Here is a 19,727-nt window from a genome sequence, read left to right on the forward strand (position 1 = left end):
CGTGACTCTGCGGGGGCTGGCCGGCCGTGATCTCAGGCCTAGAAATGAAGCTCCCACCTCCAGTTATTCCAGTTATGCCTTTGTAGAGGGAGAGTGACATGCCATGGGCACACACGCATGGGTATACACGTGCAGGCACACACACACACACACATGCACAGACACACACTTTCACTCAGGAACAGCAAGGGGCTGCATTCCTGAAAAGAATGGGGCTCTTTAACAGGGGGTTAAGGAAGGGTGGGGTGTGTGCAGATTACAAGGTGATGTAAAAGCAAAAGTGTCTGTCACTTCATTATACTGTTCAGGCTTCCCTCTTATTCGCACACACAAGACATATAGATAATATTGGGACACAATTATAGCAATTGAGTCTGCAGCAGTTTTGCATAAGAATCTGATTTTACTATTCAGATGAACCTGACTGGGTCTATAGCTATGCTCTGTGAGGCTGACACCGTTGTACTATCAGTACATGCTAACAATAGCGTGCATCCTCACAACGACAGTGTTAACATGCTTATGTTAAGCAGGTATTTTGTCCATGTTCACCATCTTAGTTTAGCGTGTTAGCTTGAAGCACTTAATACAAAAAAGAGGCCCATTTTTCCAACGGTCCATTATTCCAAAATCCCAATAGTCGAAAAAATATCCCTCTTGGCCGAATACCCGTTTCTCCAACAGCCTGTTTTTCCCCGAAACAAAAACCACTGCTCCAAAGGCCTGTTTCCCTTGATTCTATTTACCATTAAAGACCCAGTATATAAACTTTGGTGGCATCTAGCTGTGGGGTTGAGGATTGCTACCAACTGAACACCCCTCGTCTCACTCTCCCTAATAGTGGCCACTAAAAACGCAAAAAGCGACAAAGGCCCTCTCTAGAGTCAGTGTGTGGTTTGGCCGTTCAGGGCTACTGTAGAAACATGGCGGTGCAGCATGCTGGACTGATCATACACTAATGAAAACACAATAATGAATACTATATTATGTTCTTACAATAGATCCTCCTTAATCCCCATAAATCCTACACACTGGACCTTTAAGAACTGTCCTTTTACACTCAAAATCAGATGTGACCTCATGGTGGATCTAAGTGACAAGTCAGAGCATCACTAAAGTAATAGAGGAAACATTCTCTTGGCACCTTGGATGTCTGCACTAAATGTCATGGCAATCCATTTAATAGTTACTCAAATATTTCTGACTTAACCAATGTGTTGGAACGACCAACTGATCAAAGACCAACATGGACACATGGTCGCCCTCACCCCTGTCACCCACTCTCCCTCTCATCCTTCTCCCTTCGGCAGTTGCCTGTCTCTCCATCCCTCTGTGTCCCTCCTGCTCATCTCTGTTTTCCCTCCCTCCCTCGCTTCTCCTGTTTCCCTCTGACCCTCCCACTCTCCCTCCACATCAGGAGCCCTGACCCTTAGTGGGTGTGTGTGTGCTGTCACCAGAGGTATTGTGGTCCCCAGTGCAGAGCCACGCTTTACAGTTTAGACCTGTTCTCTCAATACTCCCACTGATCCCTCTGAATGGTAACCCCTCTGCTGGGCTTGCATTCAGAGGCTGTTTATCCCCCCTCCTGTGTCTCCTGTGTGTGTGTGTGTGTGTGTGTGTGTGTGTGTGTGTGTGTGTGTGTGTGTGTGTGTGTGTGTGTGTGTGTGTGTGTGTGTGTGTGTGTGTGTGTGTGTGTGTGTGTGTGTGTGTGTGTGTGTGTGTGTGTGTACGATGTACTGTATACCCCTTACATTCCCCTCCTCTTTTTTTTTAACTCACAGGAATGAATAAAAAATGCATAGACTACATTCCTGGGTTAAGGAGAAAGAAAGAGCCATATGGATCTGCCATCGACACAATGGTGCTGTTTTGACCATGTCTTGCTCGCTAATGATCAGAAACATTCAAAACAACTTTTATGCAGACTCCTAACAGACATGACTAGTTTTACAGTTGGTTCAAACTGTATTTAGTGTGGCTCAGACAATAGAGGAAGCTTTGGCTATTTTTACCACTAATGATAATCAGTTATAGGTTCTCAGAAAAGGCGGGAGGGGGTTAAACATGTCAGGGGAGGAGAGAAGTAATTGAAGCACGAGGAAATCAGAACAATCACGCCAGTGTTATCCTCGGACCCGTCAGAGTTTTATATTTGCCAATAGAGTTTAGGCACAAATACAAAAGTAAGCACAGCTGGAATGCTATGGGACAGATTATAAAAGAAAGATTTTGACGTTTACATGTTACACATCAGTTGAAGGATTCTTCATATAATGCAAGTCATCATGGAAGTTAATTTTATTTGTAAAGCCCCAAATCACAAATCACATTGCCTCAGTGGGATTTACAATCTGCACTGTGCGTACCACCCTCAATTCGATTAAGGAAAAGCAACGCCATCAAAAAAGCCCGGGGGGAAAAAATGGAAGAAACCACAGGAACAGCCACAGAGGAGGGGGCCCTCTCTCAGGCAGCACACACATGTTGTTTGTACAGAAAGGGCCAACAAAATCACAGATTACAATGAGAAAATATCTGATAGAAGTAGATTATAAAACATATGTGGAGAGTGTGGATCCAGGAGGACGACTGAGCAGGCCGAGGCGTCGCCGAGTGCTGCCCGAGCCACACGAGCTCCTCTCCACCGTGATGACCTGGATAAAAATATATCACAGTCATAAGCAAATTGTTGATGAACAACATAATATTGGGCAACTTGGTAATGATTTTTCAAGAAAAAATGTTTCCATGAACTCCCATTACTCCCCACTGCAAAGTTCCACCTTGAATATTCCTGTAATTTTGCAGCCCTGGTCACAGCTGCAAATTGTCAACAGCTCTGACTGCATCTGTAGTGTTGTGTGCTCCCTGCTGCTTGAGCTGCTCTGACACTTGGGGAGGATCTAATTAATGGCTGTAATATTGTAAGACCAGACGTGCTGTGACCGCTGTGTGTGTGTGTGTTGGGCATAAATAAATGTGTTTATGTCTCTTGTCCCTGCCAGTGCCAAGTATCTGGTGTAACTTCTATTTTCTGTACTCCATTTCAAAGAAAGAACAACCACAGCTTGCTCCCTGGTCCAAACGTCCATTGGTTTAAATCCTGTGTGTGTGCGTGCGTGCCTGCATGCTGTCTGTGTCATCAGTGTCTGTCTTACACCCAGGTGCATGACGCATGCCTTTATTTGTCTGATTGTGACATGCAAAGGTGACTGCATCGTTATGACGCAGACATGCTACATCTATGCAGGACTTTATGGGTTGTGTTTCTTTGTATTCAAACAGCTCTGTCAGTTCCCTCCTGAGGCCAAACTAGGTCAGATTTATGAGGAAACATTTGTCTCTCTAGCCTGAGGGCACATGTCTCACCTAGTGAGAATGATGGATGCTGAGCAGATGAAGTGCTCTGGGTAAAAGTCATTTTTGGAATTTAACTGTCTCGTTTACCCTCAAAGCATTGGTTAAGCTTTTGTTTCATGATGTTTTTTATATGATTAAAAAGGTTTTTGATTTATAATTATATTTTAAATGCAGGTCCTGTCGCTCTATCTTGTGCTACAGGTGTCTTGCCTCGTCCTTAGCCTTGTGTATAGCCTTGTATGCACCCTGTGTCCTGTGGTATATAGCTCTTTAGCTCTTCAAGCTATCTATAAGTAGCTGCTCCAGCTTACCTGTCACTATTAATACCTACAGATTAACCACCTGTGATTCACTGGCACCTGTGATACTGCTACCTGACATGTTTTCAGGAAAAGCTCCTCAAATGCGACACTTTAGTTTGAGCAGGTAGCTTTTAGCATCAGTGCTGGAGACAGAGCCACGCTGCTACATGGCAGGTATGGGGATGTTTAATAGCCTGCTAACCTGCGGCTGCTGCTGCTGTTGTTCCCTCTGGAAGTTTTTTTTGTGGAGAGGAAACCGTTTCCGTGCCAGGCCGAGTGGCTCACTTTGATGCCAGTGCTTTTAAAACTTTACATCAATCAAGCTGCTGTTTTCCTCCAGTGTCAGCAGACAGACAGCGCACTGGGACTCTTAGTTGCATTAGAGTGGCATGACCCTCGCACCACCTCACATGATCCAGCTGTCAGCTGTCCTGCACCCTGAGCTTTGGCAAGTTAGATGAGTCATGACACATCTTAAGCCGTGGAGTTGTGACAGCAGGACTTAATATTCATTCATTCATCCATTCATGCATTCATTCACACAGATTTATTTCTGAACAATTGGCTGTGACTGGAGTTTTTTTTTTTGTGCTGCAGCTTAATAAATGTTATCCTCTCTGTTTTTAATTTAGTTTAAGAGAACCAGACTTTTTAACTATCCAAGTTACTACAAAAGCACTAAAATAAGAAAAAGAGGGCATCTGTAGTGAGAGCTGCAGCAATTAAATGATTCATCGATCAGTTGTCAACTATTAATAATCTCAAACTACTTCGATAATCCATTAATTGGTTTGAGTCAAATCAAAAGTCAAAATTCTCACATTTCAGCTTCTTAAATGTGAACATTTTCTGGATTCTTAACCCCATCATCACAGTAAAATGAAAATCTTTGTAATTTTTTGACTTCATCTTTTGAAAACACTGACAAATTTCTAAACAAATCGAAAAATCAAGAAACTAATCAATAGTTGCAGCCCTAATCTCTGGAATCATAATAAAGGAAATCTAAAATAAAACAGTGCTGAATCATAATGTTACCGTTGTAAGAGGCTAATATGTACCACCTGCTTACCATATACGACCATAGTCAGATAAGAAATAGAGAATAGAAATCAATTACAGTGAAACTTCAAATCAAAATGTACATCAGCATTGTTTCTGGTCAGATGGTTCTCTATCCTCTAGTGTAAATATCACAGTGACTGTCTCCATACCCATATCTAATGTCTTATGTCTGTTTCCCTCACATGAACCCCGTTCATCTGAGAGTTCCTTCCCTGCACAATTAGAGCTTGTCTCCCCCTAGTGGTTTACATGCGCTCTACAGTGCAGTCCAGGGATCTGGATAGAGATGTTTGATGATTAATTCATGAGCTTGATTTCTTTTTCATAATGAAGAATTATTAATCACAAGAGGAGTCGCCACTGCAGATTATGATTTAGAAAGAGCAAAGTTTGGCACCCAGTTTACCCAAACGATAAAACTTTCACAGCATGGAGCAATTAGGGAGAGAGCTTCCCTTCGATTGGGCTCTCTTCGAACTTTGATTCAACACTCTGCCGGAGAGACAGTTGAAAAATTCACTTCATGAATTTAAATGTGCCTAGAGGTTTTCACTGGGGCTTTGAGGATACCCCCCTCCCCACGTCCTGCTTGTAAAGACCCTTTAAAAGCAGAATGCTTGATACATGCAGAGAAACAGAGCAGATGCTTGCAGTGCGATGCCTTTGCTGTGAACCCCCGTGGTGAGAGTGTGAGAGGCAGGTTTGTGCCTGTACCTGTTATCCCTGGAGATTTGGCTCACAATGTACGTCGTCAAGATAGTCCTGCTGATTGAGCACTGGCAGAACTGGTTACCAGTGTGTGCGTGTGTGTGCACGTCTGTGTGTGTGTGTGTGTGTGCGTGCTCTTGTGCTTTGTGCATGCCAGTGTTTTTTTTCCTTTTCTTTTCAGTATTACTTGGAATTAAGGTGGTGCAAAGTGAGGTCACGGGTTCAAATCCTGGCCACAATGAAATGATAGAGAAACTGAAATAGAAAAAGGGAAAGTCCCAACAATATCCACAGTCTTTACTTCTTTTTTTGTGTGCCTCAACTATTTGAAACCAAAGCATCAGGCTTAAAGGACTTTCATTTTTTCTTTTATTGTGTTTTATTGCATTTAGGGTTTGGATTTCTTTCCAGCGTTAGTGATGTTTTTTTCTGCTTGAAACCTACTTCTCTATTCTACTTGTGTCTTGCACTCTTCTTCAGTGATGGAATGTGACTGTATATTTACTCAAGTAGTGTACTTGAGTACACTTTTGAGGTACTTTACTTGAGTATTTCCATTTTCTGCTACTTTATACGTCTACACTACTCCATAGTGCTTTCAACTCCAATAAAATACATTTTTTACTTTAGTTACGAGTTCCTTCACCTATGGCGTGCTGCACCAGAGCCTATGTAGCACATGTTAACTTGATTTTATTATCAGCAACAAGATTAGAAACATACAATGATTCAGATAATCAGAAAATGCTGAATATCATATCTAGAGCCAAACCATGGTTCACACATGGTGTATATGTTGTTCAATATGTGCTGATAGTCAGCGATATGTTCCTTTCTATCTCTCTCCTCCAGAGGATGACGTTGATCTAGAGGCCCTGGTGAATGATATGAACTCTTCGCTGGAGAGCCTCTACTCCACCTGCAGTGGTCAGCAGACAGAGTCCACCCCACTGCTGCACAATGGACAGGCCTCTTCCTCACACCCACACCATCACCACCACCACCTCCATCATCATCACACACAACACAGCCAGCCTCGGCAGGGTCAGCACTCGCATGCGCAATGCCAAGTCTCACCGGAGCCGCCCTCCTCCTTGTCCGCGATCTCACCTCAAAGCGGCCTCCGACGGTCACAACCCATGCACATCCTCGCTGTCAGGTAGGTGTTCCCACCTTATACGCAGATCCTTAACTGATTGTGATTATGTTTCTTTGCCCACTTTAGCAGCTCATAAGTGGATGGGTTGTATGGCAGGCCTAGCGGTAACCCTAGAGGGAGCTGTCCAGTTGGTGGAAAGTTGGTGAAATATATATTTGGCTGCAGTGGCATAATGGAACAGGAGAGCGCCCTTTATAGCAGGGGAATTACCATGAATCAATGTTAATACGACAAGACAGAAGAAAGAACTTGGGGTTGTAAAGTGACAAAAAGTATGGTTCAGTTAGCACTTGAGTGTTTAATGAATGTAATGGTCCTTAGTTAATTACTCAAGATGAATCATTTATTCCAACCTTCACCAGCAAGGTGAAGATGGATGCTTCTCTTTGTCTTATGTGATAGTGAACTGCATTTCTTCAGGTTTAGTTGTGTTGGTTCTGAAAAAAACATTTAGACTTTACTTCCTAAACCTAATCCTAACCCTAAAATTATTAACAGACTGAGAAGAAAAAACTGTTTTGACTTTCTGTTAAATACGTCTCTGTCCTTTACTTCAGAGGTATCTACTGAAGTTAGCACGCTATCCAGCTAGCATCAGCCCTTCTTGTCGAGTACCACTTTTGTACCTCAAGACACGGTAATCCGACAGTGTAGCGCAGGTCTCTGGTGGTGGCCACTGACTGATAGCACTGCCAGCTGCGCAGCTAACTAAGCTAACAAGCTAATGGCAGCTACAGTTAGCAGCAGTTAGCAGGTACTCTGGTCATATGCAACCCTCTATTTGTTTTGAGTATGAATTTGAAAGGTAGCCAATTCTTACATATTGCGCCTTTAATCTATAGAGAAAGGAAAAAGGTAGTAGCAGCCCTTATTGAGTGTTCACGGTTGAAGGTATATTTTGTACCAACTGCTCCTTAGTTTAAATGTGTGCATTCATCAGGTGTACTCGGGCAAACAGAAGTATGGCGGTGTAAGCTTTGAGCTAACTCCTTCCAGCCTCGTTTCACATGTATAGCCACATGCACACGTGCAGCAGAGCTCCCAACCTTTTTTCCCTCCACGTTGGAAAGGGAGCCTCTCACCATACACTGTCATCCCTCCGCACCCTCTCGATAATTGGGCGCAACGTTTCCTCCCCGCTCCCTATCTTTAGCCCTTCAATGACCCGTTCCTCCTTGTCACACCCTCTTTGTCTCAAACGGCACCAGCAGGAGGAGAAAGGTAAAGATTCTCATTTGTTTTAGTGCAAATGTCTCTCTCAATTTGAAGAGCAATAACCCCTAGTCTTTTCTAACGCTGTTACTGCATGCATTAAAAGTTGCTGTGCTCGCCCGCACGTACACACCTGTGCAACAGAAGTATGGTTGCATACACACATCCGTCAGCTCTTATTATTCACCTTTAGAGCGTATGACAGGGAGGGAGGGATGATCAGGAGTATTCTGTCTTATGAGCTCTCTCTCTCTCACACACACACACACACACACACACACACACACACACACACACACACACACACACACACACACACACACACACACACACACAGACTCAGGCCCTGAAGTTCTTATTATTCAGGGCTGACCTCTGAATAACCCTGTTCTCAAGCTCAGATGGGACAACATCAAAAGGCCCGTTCCCTTTTGAACTCGCTGGGTTCTACAGAGAGACAGAATTTAATAGAGACAGAGAGAAAGAGTCTTCTGCTGTGATTCTCGGAGGTACCCACCCCGCCAGAGATTCACAAACTGACCTGCCAATTAGAAAAAAAAGGAAGAAGACTGAATCCTGAAAAGTTGATGATCAGCTGTCAAATCAACATTCCCCTCCCAGGCCAGGGGCTTACAGTATATGTGCCTAATTTAAAACACTGCTTGAAAGTGATGTCTTGATTCAATATTGATGCGTGATAAATATTGCAGAAAATTAGCTGGCAGGCTGCGGGGGTCTGTGATTTCCTCTTCATTATGGGTAGATCAGATGGAAACAGACATGAGGCTGGATACTGTACAGCAGCGCTTTATTAACTCTGACTCTCCCTCCTGCACATATTTCACATGTGTCAGCAGCTCTCTTTTCAAAGTTCTTCCATTTCACTTTTCGTGGGGGTGGTTCAGGTCGAGACCTACGACTTCAGGTCATATTTTTGTATGAATGTTCTTTTGTCCTCTTCCCCTTGTCCAGGAGGTTGCAGGAAGAGGAGCAGCAGCTGAGGACATCATCTCTCCCAGCCATCCCAAACCCCTTCCCCGAGCTCTGCAGTCCAGCCAGCTCTCCTGTCCTCAGCCCTGGCTCCCTACCTCCTGGAGAACCCTCCACTGGCAACTATGTAAGTCAACCCCCATGAAAACACACTGTAGAAACTTTCCAGATATGTTGGCTTTTCAGGAATCCAGAGCAAAAACACTACATAACATCTCCCAGCAGGGCTCTTGTGGGTTTAATATTTTACTCTGCTTTATAATTTGGTGTGGCTGCATTTGATACAAAACATCATCTTCATACGGTATGGGAGACCATGTCAGATGCTTTTTTACTCTGAAAAACAGGATATGAGACATCAGCTGATTTTGATTTACTTTTATGTTGATAGCTGAGACATGTGTGACTCAAGTGGCTTGTTTTGAACCATGCAGGATTTGAATATCGTAAATCAGCTGTGTGTAGTGGTCAGCTGCATGTTGGACATAAGGGTTTAGGAATTTCCCCCCCCCCCCGCTGTATGTCTGCACCATGTTTTGCTCATCTGAGGACTGTTGATTGCTTGCATGTGATAGCACTGTTGCTGTACAGTGCATGTGTGCTCAGGGGAGGGTTTGTGGCTTTGTTTGAGGGGGGAAAAAAAAGATTGAGGAGGAGCAAAGACTCTGTGTGTGTGTGTGTGTGTGTGTGTGTGTGTGTGTGTGTGTGTGTGTGTGTGTGCGTCAGTGTTGGTGTACCTGCACACATGGCTGCATTTCTGTGAGCCTGTTTGCATTTGTGTGTTCATTTGTTGACAGAGATTTAGAGACCGGTCCGTCTGTTCCTGGAACCAGAGTCCCTCCATCATCACTTTTAATGATCTTCACATGGGGCCAGCCAGTGCTGGTTACAGTAACATTCCAGCTTACAGTAATGTGAGGGCGGGCTATTTCTCATAAATATGCTCCCTGGCTATGATCCTGGCCTGTTCTGGTCATGGCTCTTATGGTGTGGGATCATACGCTGCAGTTCCAGTGAAGTCGTTTCTTTGCCAACATGCGAGTGTGGGTTTCTCCAGCGTCAGCTCATGAATCGCTTGATGAATTGATCAACCTGTGGCAGCCAGTAAATGCTTTAAGAGTTGGGAAGTTGTGGCTTTGAATTACCATCTCTGACATAAATAAAGCTCTAAATATTTAATGTAGGACTCAGCCCCGAAAGGTTAAATTTCACTCTGGTCTTCACGAGTGGGAAAGTTGTTTCTTTCTCTGTGGAAATGATGGGATTGAATTACTAGCTGCGGCATAAATTCAACACTGCATTATAAATCTGAGTTCATATGGTAAATAGGTCAAAGATTAATGTCTTACTAAGTGGTTATGAGTTTTGTGTTGAATTACTAGCTGAGACATGACTTTGGCTCTGTATAAGTAAAACAGGCGTGTCTGGTAAATATTCAGAAACCAATTTATTGGACTGGGAGACCTACACGGGACGGGAATGTTGTTGGCTTTTGAATTCCCAGACGGCCTGTTAAGAGTGCATTATGGACCAGGAAGTGGAGAGGGGGGATTGAAGGGGGTGCAGGGGGGAGGTGGAGATTAGCAGCAGAGGTACATACAGGAATCAGATGGGAAATATCTGTAAAGATGTGAGATCAGTAAAAAATGGGTGCAGGTCTGATCATCTTTGCTTTTTTGAGCCACTGCAGTTTATTTGGAGGAACCAGATCTGCCTTTGGCATTGATTAGAGTTATCCCACATCAGAGCAATCATGCTTCCTATTTTCAGTTCGTGCCTTTAAAGAGAAGGAATGAATATTTTTTTGTCTTTAAGCTGCACACTTAAATCTCACAAAAATTGTCCTGCTGGTGTAATATAAATACAACATTTCCAGTTTCTTTTTGGACATACAGAGGATACAGAGAAGTGAACTCCATGCTCATTTTATAATAAGATGTTTGTTTGTGTTAAAGGTGCAATATGTAGTTTTGGAATACAAACTCAAAAATATTTATTATTTCCATAGGTGAATAAACAAGCTGTTCTCAGTGGAAAATAAGGTCCCCAGAACACTGTTTTAAGCTAGAAAGGTGGCAGGGTCCGCCAAATGTAAACAAAGTAAAACAGTATGAAATTGTGTTGTCCTTTAAAGTCAGTTTGTTTATTCAGTTTATTCAGTCATGAAAATGAAGTTTGTTTATTTAGTTTGTTTAAGCATGGAACTCAATCAGTAAAATACTTTTCTCTTTTGATTAAAATTTCTTCCCAAAAACTACATAGTGCACCTTTAACATGAGACTGTTTTGGCCAGTTTTTAATGAACTTTACATCATCTTTACATCATGTGTTGAAACACTGCCATACATCTGCTCAGATTGCACTAAAATGTAAACATGGCTGTAAAGGAAAAGCGATGGAGGAAAAGCAAAGCTTTTACTGTTTTGTTTTCCATGCACCACCAAACTTATGCAACGAAGGAGTAGTGCTGAGAAAGAGTTGTGGAAAATTGAATTCCTTCTGTGTGTTTACCGTGCGCGCACACTGTGCACACACTTGTGTAAACTTGTGCAAGTGCGCTGTGCATCCATCCGTGCATATGGGTGTATTTGTTTTTTAAGATGCATGTGTGTTTGTGTGTTTGCGCTCACGTTGGCCTGTTTGTCTTTGTGAGTTCTGTAAACTATTTACAGCATTGGCAGTGTCTATCCATTGTTGATGGCAATGGAAAGTATGTCTCATTGTGGTTGTTCTTCAGTGGAAATTCAATTCAGCACCTTTCCACTAAAAAAAAAAAAAAAAACCCTCCCGGGGAGCCGTCTCATCACACACATGTGCTTCTAGGGTCCTGCTCTGGAGGCATGTGGAACAGTCTGACATGTATTCCTCCCTTGAGTGGTTCAGATCGGTGGACAAGTGGGATGGTGAGCAGGTAAATTATTGCTCCCAGCCCACTCGCCAAGACCTCTAACCATAAACATTTCAGCCATATGTGCTCTGCTTTGTGCCCTTTTATTTTGTTTTTGTCTCCATCGCTCTGTCTCTATCTACCCCTCTCCCTGCCCTCCAAACATCCAGTCCATTGAGCCAGGCCGCCGGTGAGAAGTCTCTCTATTTAGTGTACTGAATTTTCCAACCTCCGGGCGCTTTCTGACAGACTCTCATACTTCTGTCCCTCTGTTCCTCCTTACCTCACTCCTTGGCCTCTGTGAAGGAGGCATGAGGACGCAGCGCTGGGCTGTCAGGAATCACTGGGCAAGCTGTTTGACATGGCCATATGATTCCCAATTACCTCACTTTCCTCCGCTCTCCTCTCCCTCCTGTCCTCCTCTATTTCTCCTCTCCTAGCCCTCCTCTCTGCAGTGTGTCTTCATAGCTGTGCATTCTTAAAGGGGAACATCTGATAAAAGGGACTCGGTGGAATTCTTAGAAATAAAGTGCAGCATTAAAGGTCTAATATGTAAAAGTTTAGATTAAAAACATTCAAAAATTACTACTAAACTAAAATGATCAACAGAATGTGAAGAAATAACAGTTTTGAAATTATGTGAAAGACGTCTATGTGTGATGTTGCAGAGATATCGATTGAAGTTAGCATGCTAACCAGCTAGCCCCTACCCACTTTGTAGGGTGATCATCCAATAGTAAACAGCACCAACACTCCCCTTGTGCTCTGAGCTCCCAGACCGGGCAGAGTCAGCTACTCAGACCGCTTGCTTCATGGCTAATTGAGCTAACTAGCTAACAGCAGCTACAGTTATCAGCATTTAGCGGTCACTCTGATGATACGCTGCCCCCTATTTGTTTGGAGCGTGTACTTGACAGGTGGTCAATTCTTACATATTGCACCTTTTTAAATGAATGTAGTTTTCATACTGTCGTGATGCTGCAGAAGTATTCTGAGGTCCTTCTGCAGCACTATTTATTCAAGCTGTTGTTCTAGCAAGCCTGAAAGATTCAAGGCCAAATCTGAATGAATGCATTTGGTTAGTTCGGAAGCGACAGGGCGATTAAGAAACCCAGAACTGGGAGGCTGCCATCCAGCTCCAGTCCAGTGTGGTATGTGTTAAAGTGTGGCCAGATGGGAACATATCCTTAAAAACAGTGACTTCCTGTTCCTGCTCAGGATTACTGCAAACATAATCTGGGTTTTATGGAATTCTAAAGCTGCATACATCTTTCCACATACAGGCAACTGGCCAAAAGGCAGGTATTACAACCACACTACTTAAGAAAATACTCTGAGCTTGGCCTGTGTAATCCATGTCGTGCAATGGAAAGAGCTATAAGAAGCCTTGAATGTAAGTCAGTTAGCTGGTATATCCATTAATTTTCTCAGCCCGGGTTCTTGACAGTCTGTCCTCAGTAGTGCAATAGAGAGTGCTGCTATGTGTTTATACTTGGACACTGTGTTCTCATAACTGCCCCAGTCCTTCTAGTGTGGGAACACTGATTTGATCACTGGTTGCCAGATTTTGCTGGATTTACTGTACTTGGACTGGATGTCCTGTAGCTCACTGTGCTCTATGGTATGGCTGGATCCCCACGCCCTGTCTCTGCCGCTCCAGTCTGTGTTTCATTATCTCTCCATTGGGCCTTCTATCTCTGTATGTCAGTGTTTATCTTACTGTCTGTCACAAGTGTTCCTCTGTCATCCCTCCACCCTTTTGTCCTCTACTTCCAAACTTTAAGTTGAGGCAAAATTCCTCTTGATCTCAGGCTGGCAGGAGTACTGTTCAGAGTGTACTGTAACAATTTAGCTCACTAGATGAGTACTTATTCACACATGATGAAGTAAGAGGCCTAAAATAGTGCATGGTGCCAGACGAGCAGTGGAGCTTGGGTTGGCACTAATAATGTTAGCAAACGGGCTGTTGGTGCTCAGATACAAAAGTCTGAAAAATAATGCTACTGTTTTCTATATCATGCAGGTTAACATGCTAACAGTCTGTCCAGCATCTCTCCATGTGTTCTCGCATCAACCAAAAAGCGGCTTGTTATTATCCTTTAGTAGGGGACAGCTAAGTATAGTATGTAAAAATGTTCAGGGTTATACAAATACTGCATCTGTTCATTGTATGCGTTTTCCAATAGTAAAAGCAGCATCTGAAAGTGAGTGCAGCTAGTGTACAAAATGTTCAGGATTATGCAAATGTTCTACCTATTTATAGCATTGTATTTAGACGATGGAAGCAACATATTCAAAGACATGTGCGGAACATAATCAGGATGCGGGTTGTGTTAAGGTACACACATTAGCATGTGGTACATCTTTTGAATATGTATTTGAATACTAATGTTAAATAAAATAAAATCACATTCTATAAATATACGAAACACGTGCTTGTATGCCTACAGCAAACCATTTGTTTTGCCGGCTGTTTCAACCGAATTTCCTGTGTTGTCACGATGGTCCACAGGTGACGTTACTTGCTTTCTTAAGTATCCTTTATCTCGTGAAATCTGCTACAGCTGCCACCGTGTCCCTGAAGGGATCATTAACATTTGCTCTAATGATGGTGATGCTGATCATTTTCCTACTTCATCTCACTTTTCCTCGCCTCTCTCTCTCTCTCTCTCTCTCTCTCTGTCTGTGTGTCTCTCTCTCTCTCTCTCTGTGTCTCTCTCTCTCTCTGTCTGTATGACTTTTCCTCTAGTTGAGTCAGCCAGACTTCAAAGCTGTGACACCTACTTACCAAAAAAGCATTTTGTGAACGCTGCCAGTATCGACTGTTCTGTTCTGAAGTATAATTTTGAATGATGAGCTCATGATGTTAGCTCGTCGAGATCATGCGACCTGTTTTAAATGAGTCTCAATTTAAGATCATTACTGTCGCGCAAGACTGAAGACGTAGTAAATCCAGTGTAATGAGCAGCGATATCCGCTTTTATTGAATTATTCACAGAGAGAAGTGACAAGGAAGGTACGATGCAGGGATGAGACGGAGAGCATACTGTCTATTTTTGCGTCTCAGCATCGGACAAGCTGCCAGAAAGACTGTTAAGTGTCATCATTATTACTTCTGGTATGCTGCAGGATATGAATGTTGCATTCACTCACTTATAATGCTAGTCCGCCCCAGCCGCTGAAAGAAATCTGGGAAGTAATAAGTAGCCAAAATTTTACGTGAAGGAAAGTTTTTCAACATATTCCGAAGTGCCACCTGAACCAGAGGCCAAAACTTTCTTTGCACAAAATTTTACCCCTACAGTGATTGATATTTTGGCCAGAACAAGCTGTAAACACAACACTGGCATTTTATTCCCTTATAAAGTTGACATGGTGCACGTTAGCAACTGGTGGCTCGTATACACATGCGGACACAGAGCACATTCATGGAGTCATGTTGTGGTCACCAGTTTAATGTAAGTTTGATATTCAGTTTTTGGCCTCCACCAACTGATGTGAAAAATCGCACAGAAGTAATATTAACAGGGGACCATGTTTTAGTTACACATTTAGGTACAATGTGGTAGAATTTTTACTTTACAAATTACGTCCACATGGGATTAATATCACAGATGTCCTTGGCAAATTGTTAAAAAATGACCGAAGGTCTCCAGGTAATACTAGTCCCGTGCGAATAGGGCTTTTAGCTGCTAAATTTTCCACTGGCTCAATGCTAACTTTGTCTGTCTGCGGTTTGGTGCTGTGCAGGTACTGTGCAGTGGGTTTTTAGAAGTTTATTGCTGTAAACAGCTGCCTGCTGCGGCTGAAAACCATACTGATTAAAGCAGTGAGAGTGAACCAGAACAGTAAAGTTGCTCGTCAAAAAACAGACGCCCATAGAAATTAGGGTTACAGAAGAGTTTGGCGATTATTCTTTACATTACGAGGAGTCATTTATTTTGTTATTATGAAAATATTGATCGGAGCATCTTTCAAAAATGAAATCGCCTTATCGCCAAGTGATGTCTGTAAAGTATCGTCTTCGGCTCTTAGGATAGATTCAGGGATTCAGCTTTGAGAAAACAGTTTTTACTCAATGAGCGCTTAAAGCATTCGTTCTTGTTGTTGAAAAAGAAGACAGTTGAGTTTAAACCAGAAACACCCGGTGGATAAATGATGGGCATCGATCCATTCCTCCTCTCACTGTGTTAGCGCTGAAGCATGGCATTCCCTGGCTGCCTCCTTCCTCGATGTTGTAAATACTCCGGGTCAAAGGCGAGATTTTTCCACTGTAAACGGAAAAGCAGAATGGAATGCTGTCGATGCCCAAACTGTTGGCCTCAATGTGTGGGAACGTCTGTGGGCGCGTGCGTGCGAGTGTGTGTATTTAAACGCAAGGGTGTTTTTGTGAGGAGGTTCAGTTTTGTGTGTCATGCGTGCGCCTAGTGTATGTATGTTTGCCTTTACGAGCAGGGGATACTTATGTGTGTGCATCTGTGAGTGTTAGGCAATATGTTTATGTGTGTGTGTGTGTGTGCATGCGTGTGTGTTCTGCTTCTCATTGTAGTTCTGCAGGCCGCACTGTGCCGAGATCAAAGGTGACACAGCGCCAGAAATCTGCTGGCTCACTCTTCCAGCAGCCAGCCCGCTTTTAAATAGATCTTAAAGGGAAATATGGAACACACACAGACACTTGTTGCATCGTGTAATCAGCATTTAGTCACGTTTATACGTTTGCGGCCTGTGTGTGTGCTGTTTATGCCACTTTGATTATTTGTATCTTTGTGATTATTTGTAACTGATGTGAATATAAATAAAAACTGGAGGTTTTATTGAGCTTGTGCGTGCATGCATCCATGTGTATATTTGACGCATCCCTGACTGTTGGCCTCATTATTCCTAACATTACATCTAGTCTCTGAACACACACACACACACACACACACACACACACACACACACACACACACACACACACACACACACACACACTTGCATGTTATCTGATGCTCTTTGTGGCAGAGGTAAGGAGAGCATGCAGGCGGTACAGTAACCCTTTGTCAGCATACATGACCCTGCTCTCTTTCTCTTTCTCAGGGAGACACACACACACAAACAGACACAAATTGCACTGAGTGACGTTGAGCGGATTTGCAGCATTCGGAGCTGTGAAATACACATTCTTTTAGCAGCTGTTGGGTAAATGTTACACGGAGAAGAAACAGGCAGGTTGTGGTCGAATTTGGAGCATGTCATGTGTCAGGGCCATATTTATCCCCCGCTGCTAAATGGAAACATGCCTCAACCTGCTGCTAACACACACACACACACACACACACACACACACACACACACACACACACACACACACACACACACACACACACACACATGCACGCACACACATACACATGGCCTATTGTTGAATAATAAGGTAGGCTGGAATGATTAGTCTGAGTAATGGCTCAGTTTAAATAAATAAACTGGACAGAGCCACTTGGGAATAGATAACATGTCATAGCTCGTAGAGATGTTTTTGCCTGTGTATCAGTGTATTACTGAGTGCACCGCACAAATAAAGTCCAACCAAAATGAAGACCATCATAAAGGAGAACTATCCCACTTATGCAAATTGTAAGACTCAAAATTCTACACTAAAACAATCTTGTTGCATGCTTAATGAAATTACACGCTTCCAGTAAAAATAGGTCAGTGTCACTGCAACCATTAAGCCATCTGCTGCTAACATCCACTGCCTGCACTGTAGCAGAACATGCAGCAGTGCACATAGGTGTCATTAATGCTGGGGATGCAGGAGACAGGTCCCCACCACCTTTTGAAATGACCAATTTTGTCGTCGTTACTATATTTAAAAGCATAGTTAGTAAAAAAAAAAGTGTTTAAAAAATAGTTTGCACCAAGAAATGCTGACGAAATGAATTTTGACGCTCCGTAATGCAATTATTCCCGCCGTAAATATCTACCCTGCCCTCATTTGATCCTCTCATTGAAGACCATCGAAAAAAAAGTTTTCTTCATCTGAGCCCTCATGTTCCTGCCACTTTTCAACACAAAGTGAAGCTCTTGGCAGTTCATGCGCAATTAAGTCCAAAATAAATTCCAGCTGTAGTGATTATTCATTGAAATGTACACTGCTGCTGCTAAAATACTCAACGATTGATTTATAACAGGCATCAGAAGGTGACTTAGGCTGTAGGCTGCTACAAAATACAAGCGCTGAGGGAGCATGGAGACAGTGGAGGGAAACTGGCATACTAAAATGCACAAATACACAAAGTACACAAAATGTAGCCTTAAAAAATATAAAACTATATCTGCTGCCAGACATAGTGCTGCAAAAAAACATTGTAACGATATCTAAAAAGCGAGAAACATTCGAGTGTTGTGAAATTTTGAGCAGGTCAGCCAGTTCATGCACAGCATACATTGTGACTAAAGTAAATACTTCTTCTGATCTCAAGCTGCTCATTTTGTGGAAACAGCAATTTAAACTTTGTTTTGGAGCACTGTCATCTTAAAGCTCACAGAAAACCAAACATGAGCAGGTAGAGTCCTGAAGAAGCCGAAATAATGCCGGCCAATCAATACAGTGATACAGGCAGACTGTCGGGCATTAGGTCCCTTTTACCCCAGCATTAAATTATGTCCCCACAGTTCATTTTTTAGTGATAGATTAACGAGGGAAGCCTGTTCAGAGCATTTTAAATTGAACATTGAGGTAATGGTAGGTGACCGCAAGCCTTAAATATTAAAAAGTAGTTAATATATCATACTCTACTACCTTTCGGTATTGGATTTAACTAAATAAATGTCTTGCTGTGGAAACTCGACAGGACCACCCAGGCTATGCGCGTGATGCACCTTTAATAGTCCATCCCTCACTCCCTGTCCCAGAAGGCAGGCAGTGTAAGATTAGAAGCCACAACTTTCACCCTGCTAATAGGGCAAGATCCCATTACTCCTGCAGCTAATGGGAATCCCTGATAGCGTTCGCTCTCTCCTCCGTCTCTGTCTCTGTATTTTAGATCGTCAGACTATCAGATGTGTCTGCTTATGCATTTATCCATCCTGGAAAAAACGACTGACTAATGCGAAACTCATTAGATGACACAATGTCAGGTTTTGTCCGACAAACTTTACTCCGATGCCTTTTTTAGCGCACAGTTTTTGTACATGTGTGTACTTGCGTTTTCACGCCCCCTCATATGTGCTTGAATACAGGTGCATATGCATGTGTGTATGTTTGTGTGTGTCCATGTGTTTCACAAAGAGAGCAATGTGTTGCTGCCCATAGGCATTTCATCTGGCCAAAGCTGAACAGAGCTGTTGGACTCATGTAGGTCATGGAGACTGCATCTCCCTCTCTCTCTCTTTCTGCTCTCTCTCTCCCTTCTCTCTGTCCTCTGTCTCTCTCTGTCCCCTCTCTCTCTCTCTCTCTCTCTCTCTCTCTCTCTCTCTCTCTCTCAGGGAAAGTAGGACAGCTCAGATTTCTGAGCTGCTGCTGCTGCTGCTGTGAAAAGGCAGAAAAGGAGGGAAGAAAGAGGAATAAGCAGAAGCAGAATAGAAAATGGGGGATTTAAAAGCTGCCAAAAAAACGGTGATCATTTGATTTATTAGAGTTGTAAAAGTTTTGAAAATGGCCATTTATTGCATGGTGCACATTTCAGTAGCTTATTCTGTTACCGGCATGTATCACAGGTCAGGAAACAGTTTATCATCCACTTAACTGTTCTTTTTTTAACTTCTGATTTTTGACATAAATCCACTATTATTGCACAAAAGCTGAGTCAAAAGGCCACAGGGAAAAGAGATAACTATTGTAATTTGTTGCCACAATACCTGACAGAAAATGTAAAATAATGGTGGACAGGCCACTTTTACTCAAAGTAACAAAAATGAACAGAGTAAAGAATGAGACATAAAATGATGATACAGATGAAGCCACGGCCTTCAGTCTTTGAAGTTGTGTTATCAAAGAACAAATTTGATTGCTTAGAGGCCCTTCAACAAAGAGCTGCTATTGGGATTTATGTCAGCAGAC

At 42.8% G+C, this 19,727-nt stretch overlaps 1 protein-coding gene across 1 annotated transcript in view; it reads left to right on the forward strand.

The window, feature by feature from the left end:
- Positions 1-19,727, forward strand: part of LOC311260142 (growth factor receptor-bound protein 10-like) — a 70,635-nt gene that overhangs the window by 27,495 nt on the left and 23,413 nt on the right. The window contains exons 4-5 of the mRNA XM_084357657.1: positions 6,288-6,594; positions 8,779-8,923. Coding sequence (XP_084213783.1) covers positions 6,288-6,594; positions 8,779-8,923 — 452 coding nt within the window. The remainder of the gene's footprint in view (positions 1-6,287; positions 6,595-8,778; positions 8,924-19,727) is intronic.

This window comes from Pagrus pagrus (assembly GCF_965226575.1).
Source record: "Pagrus pagrus genome assembly, chromosome: 7".
Classification (NCBI taxonomy): domain Eukaryota; kingdom Metazoa; phylum Chordata; class Actinopteri; order Spariformes; family Sparidae; genus Pagrus; species Pagrus pagrus.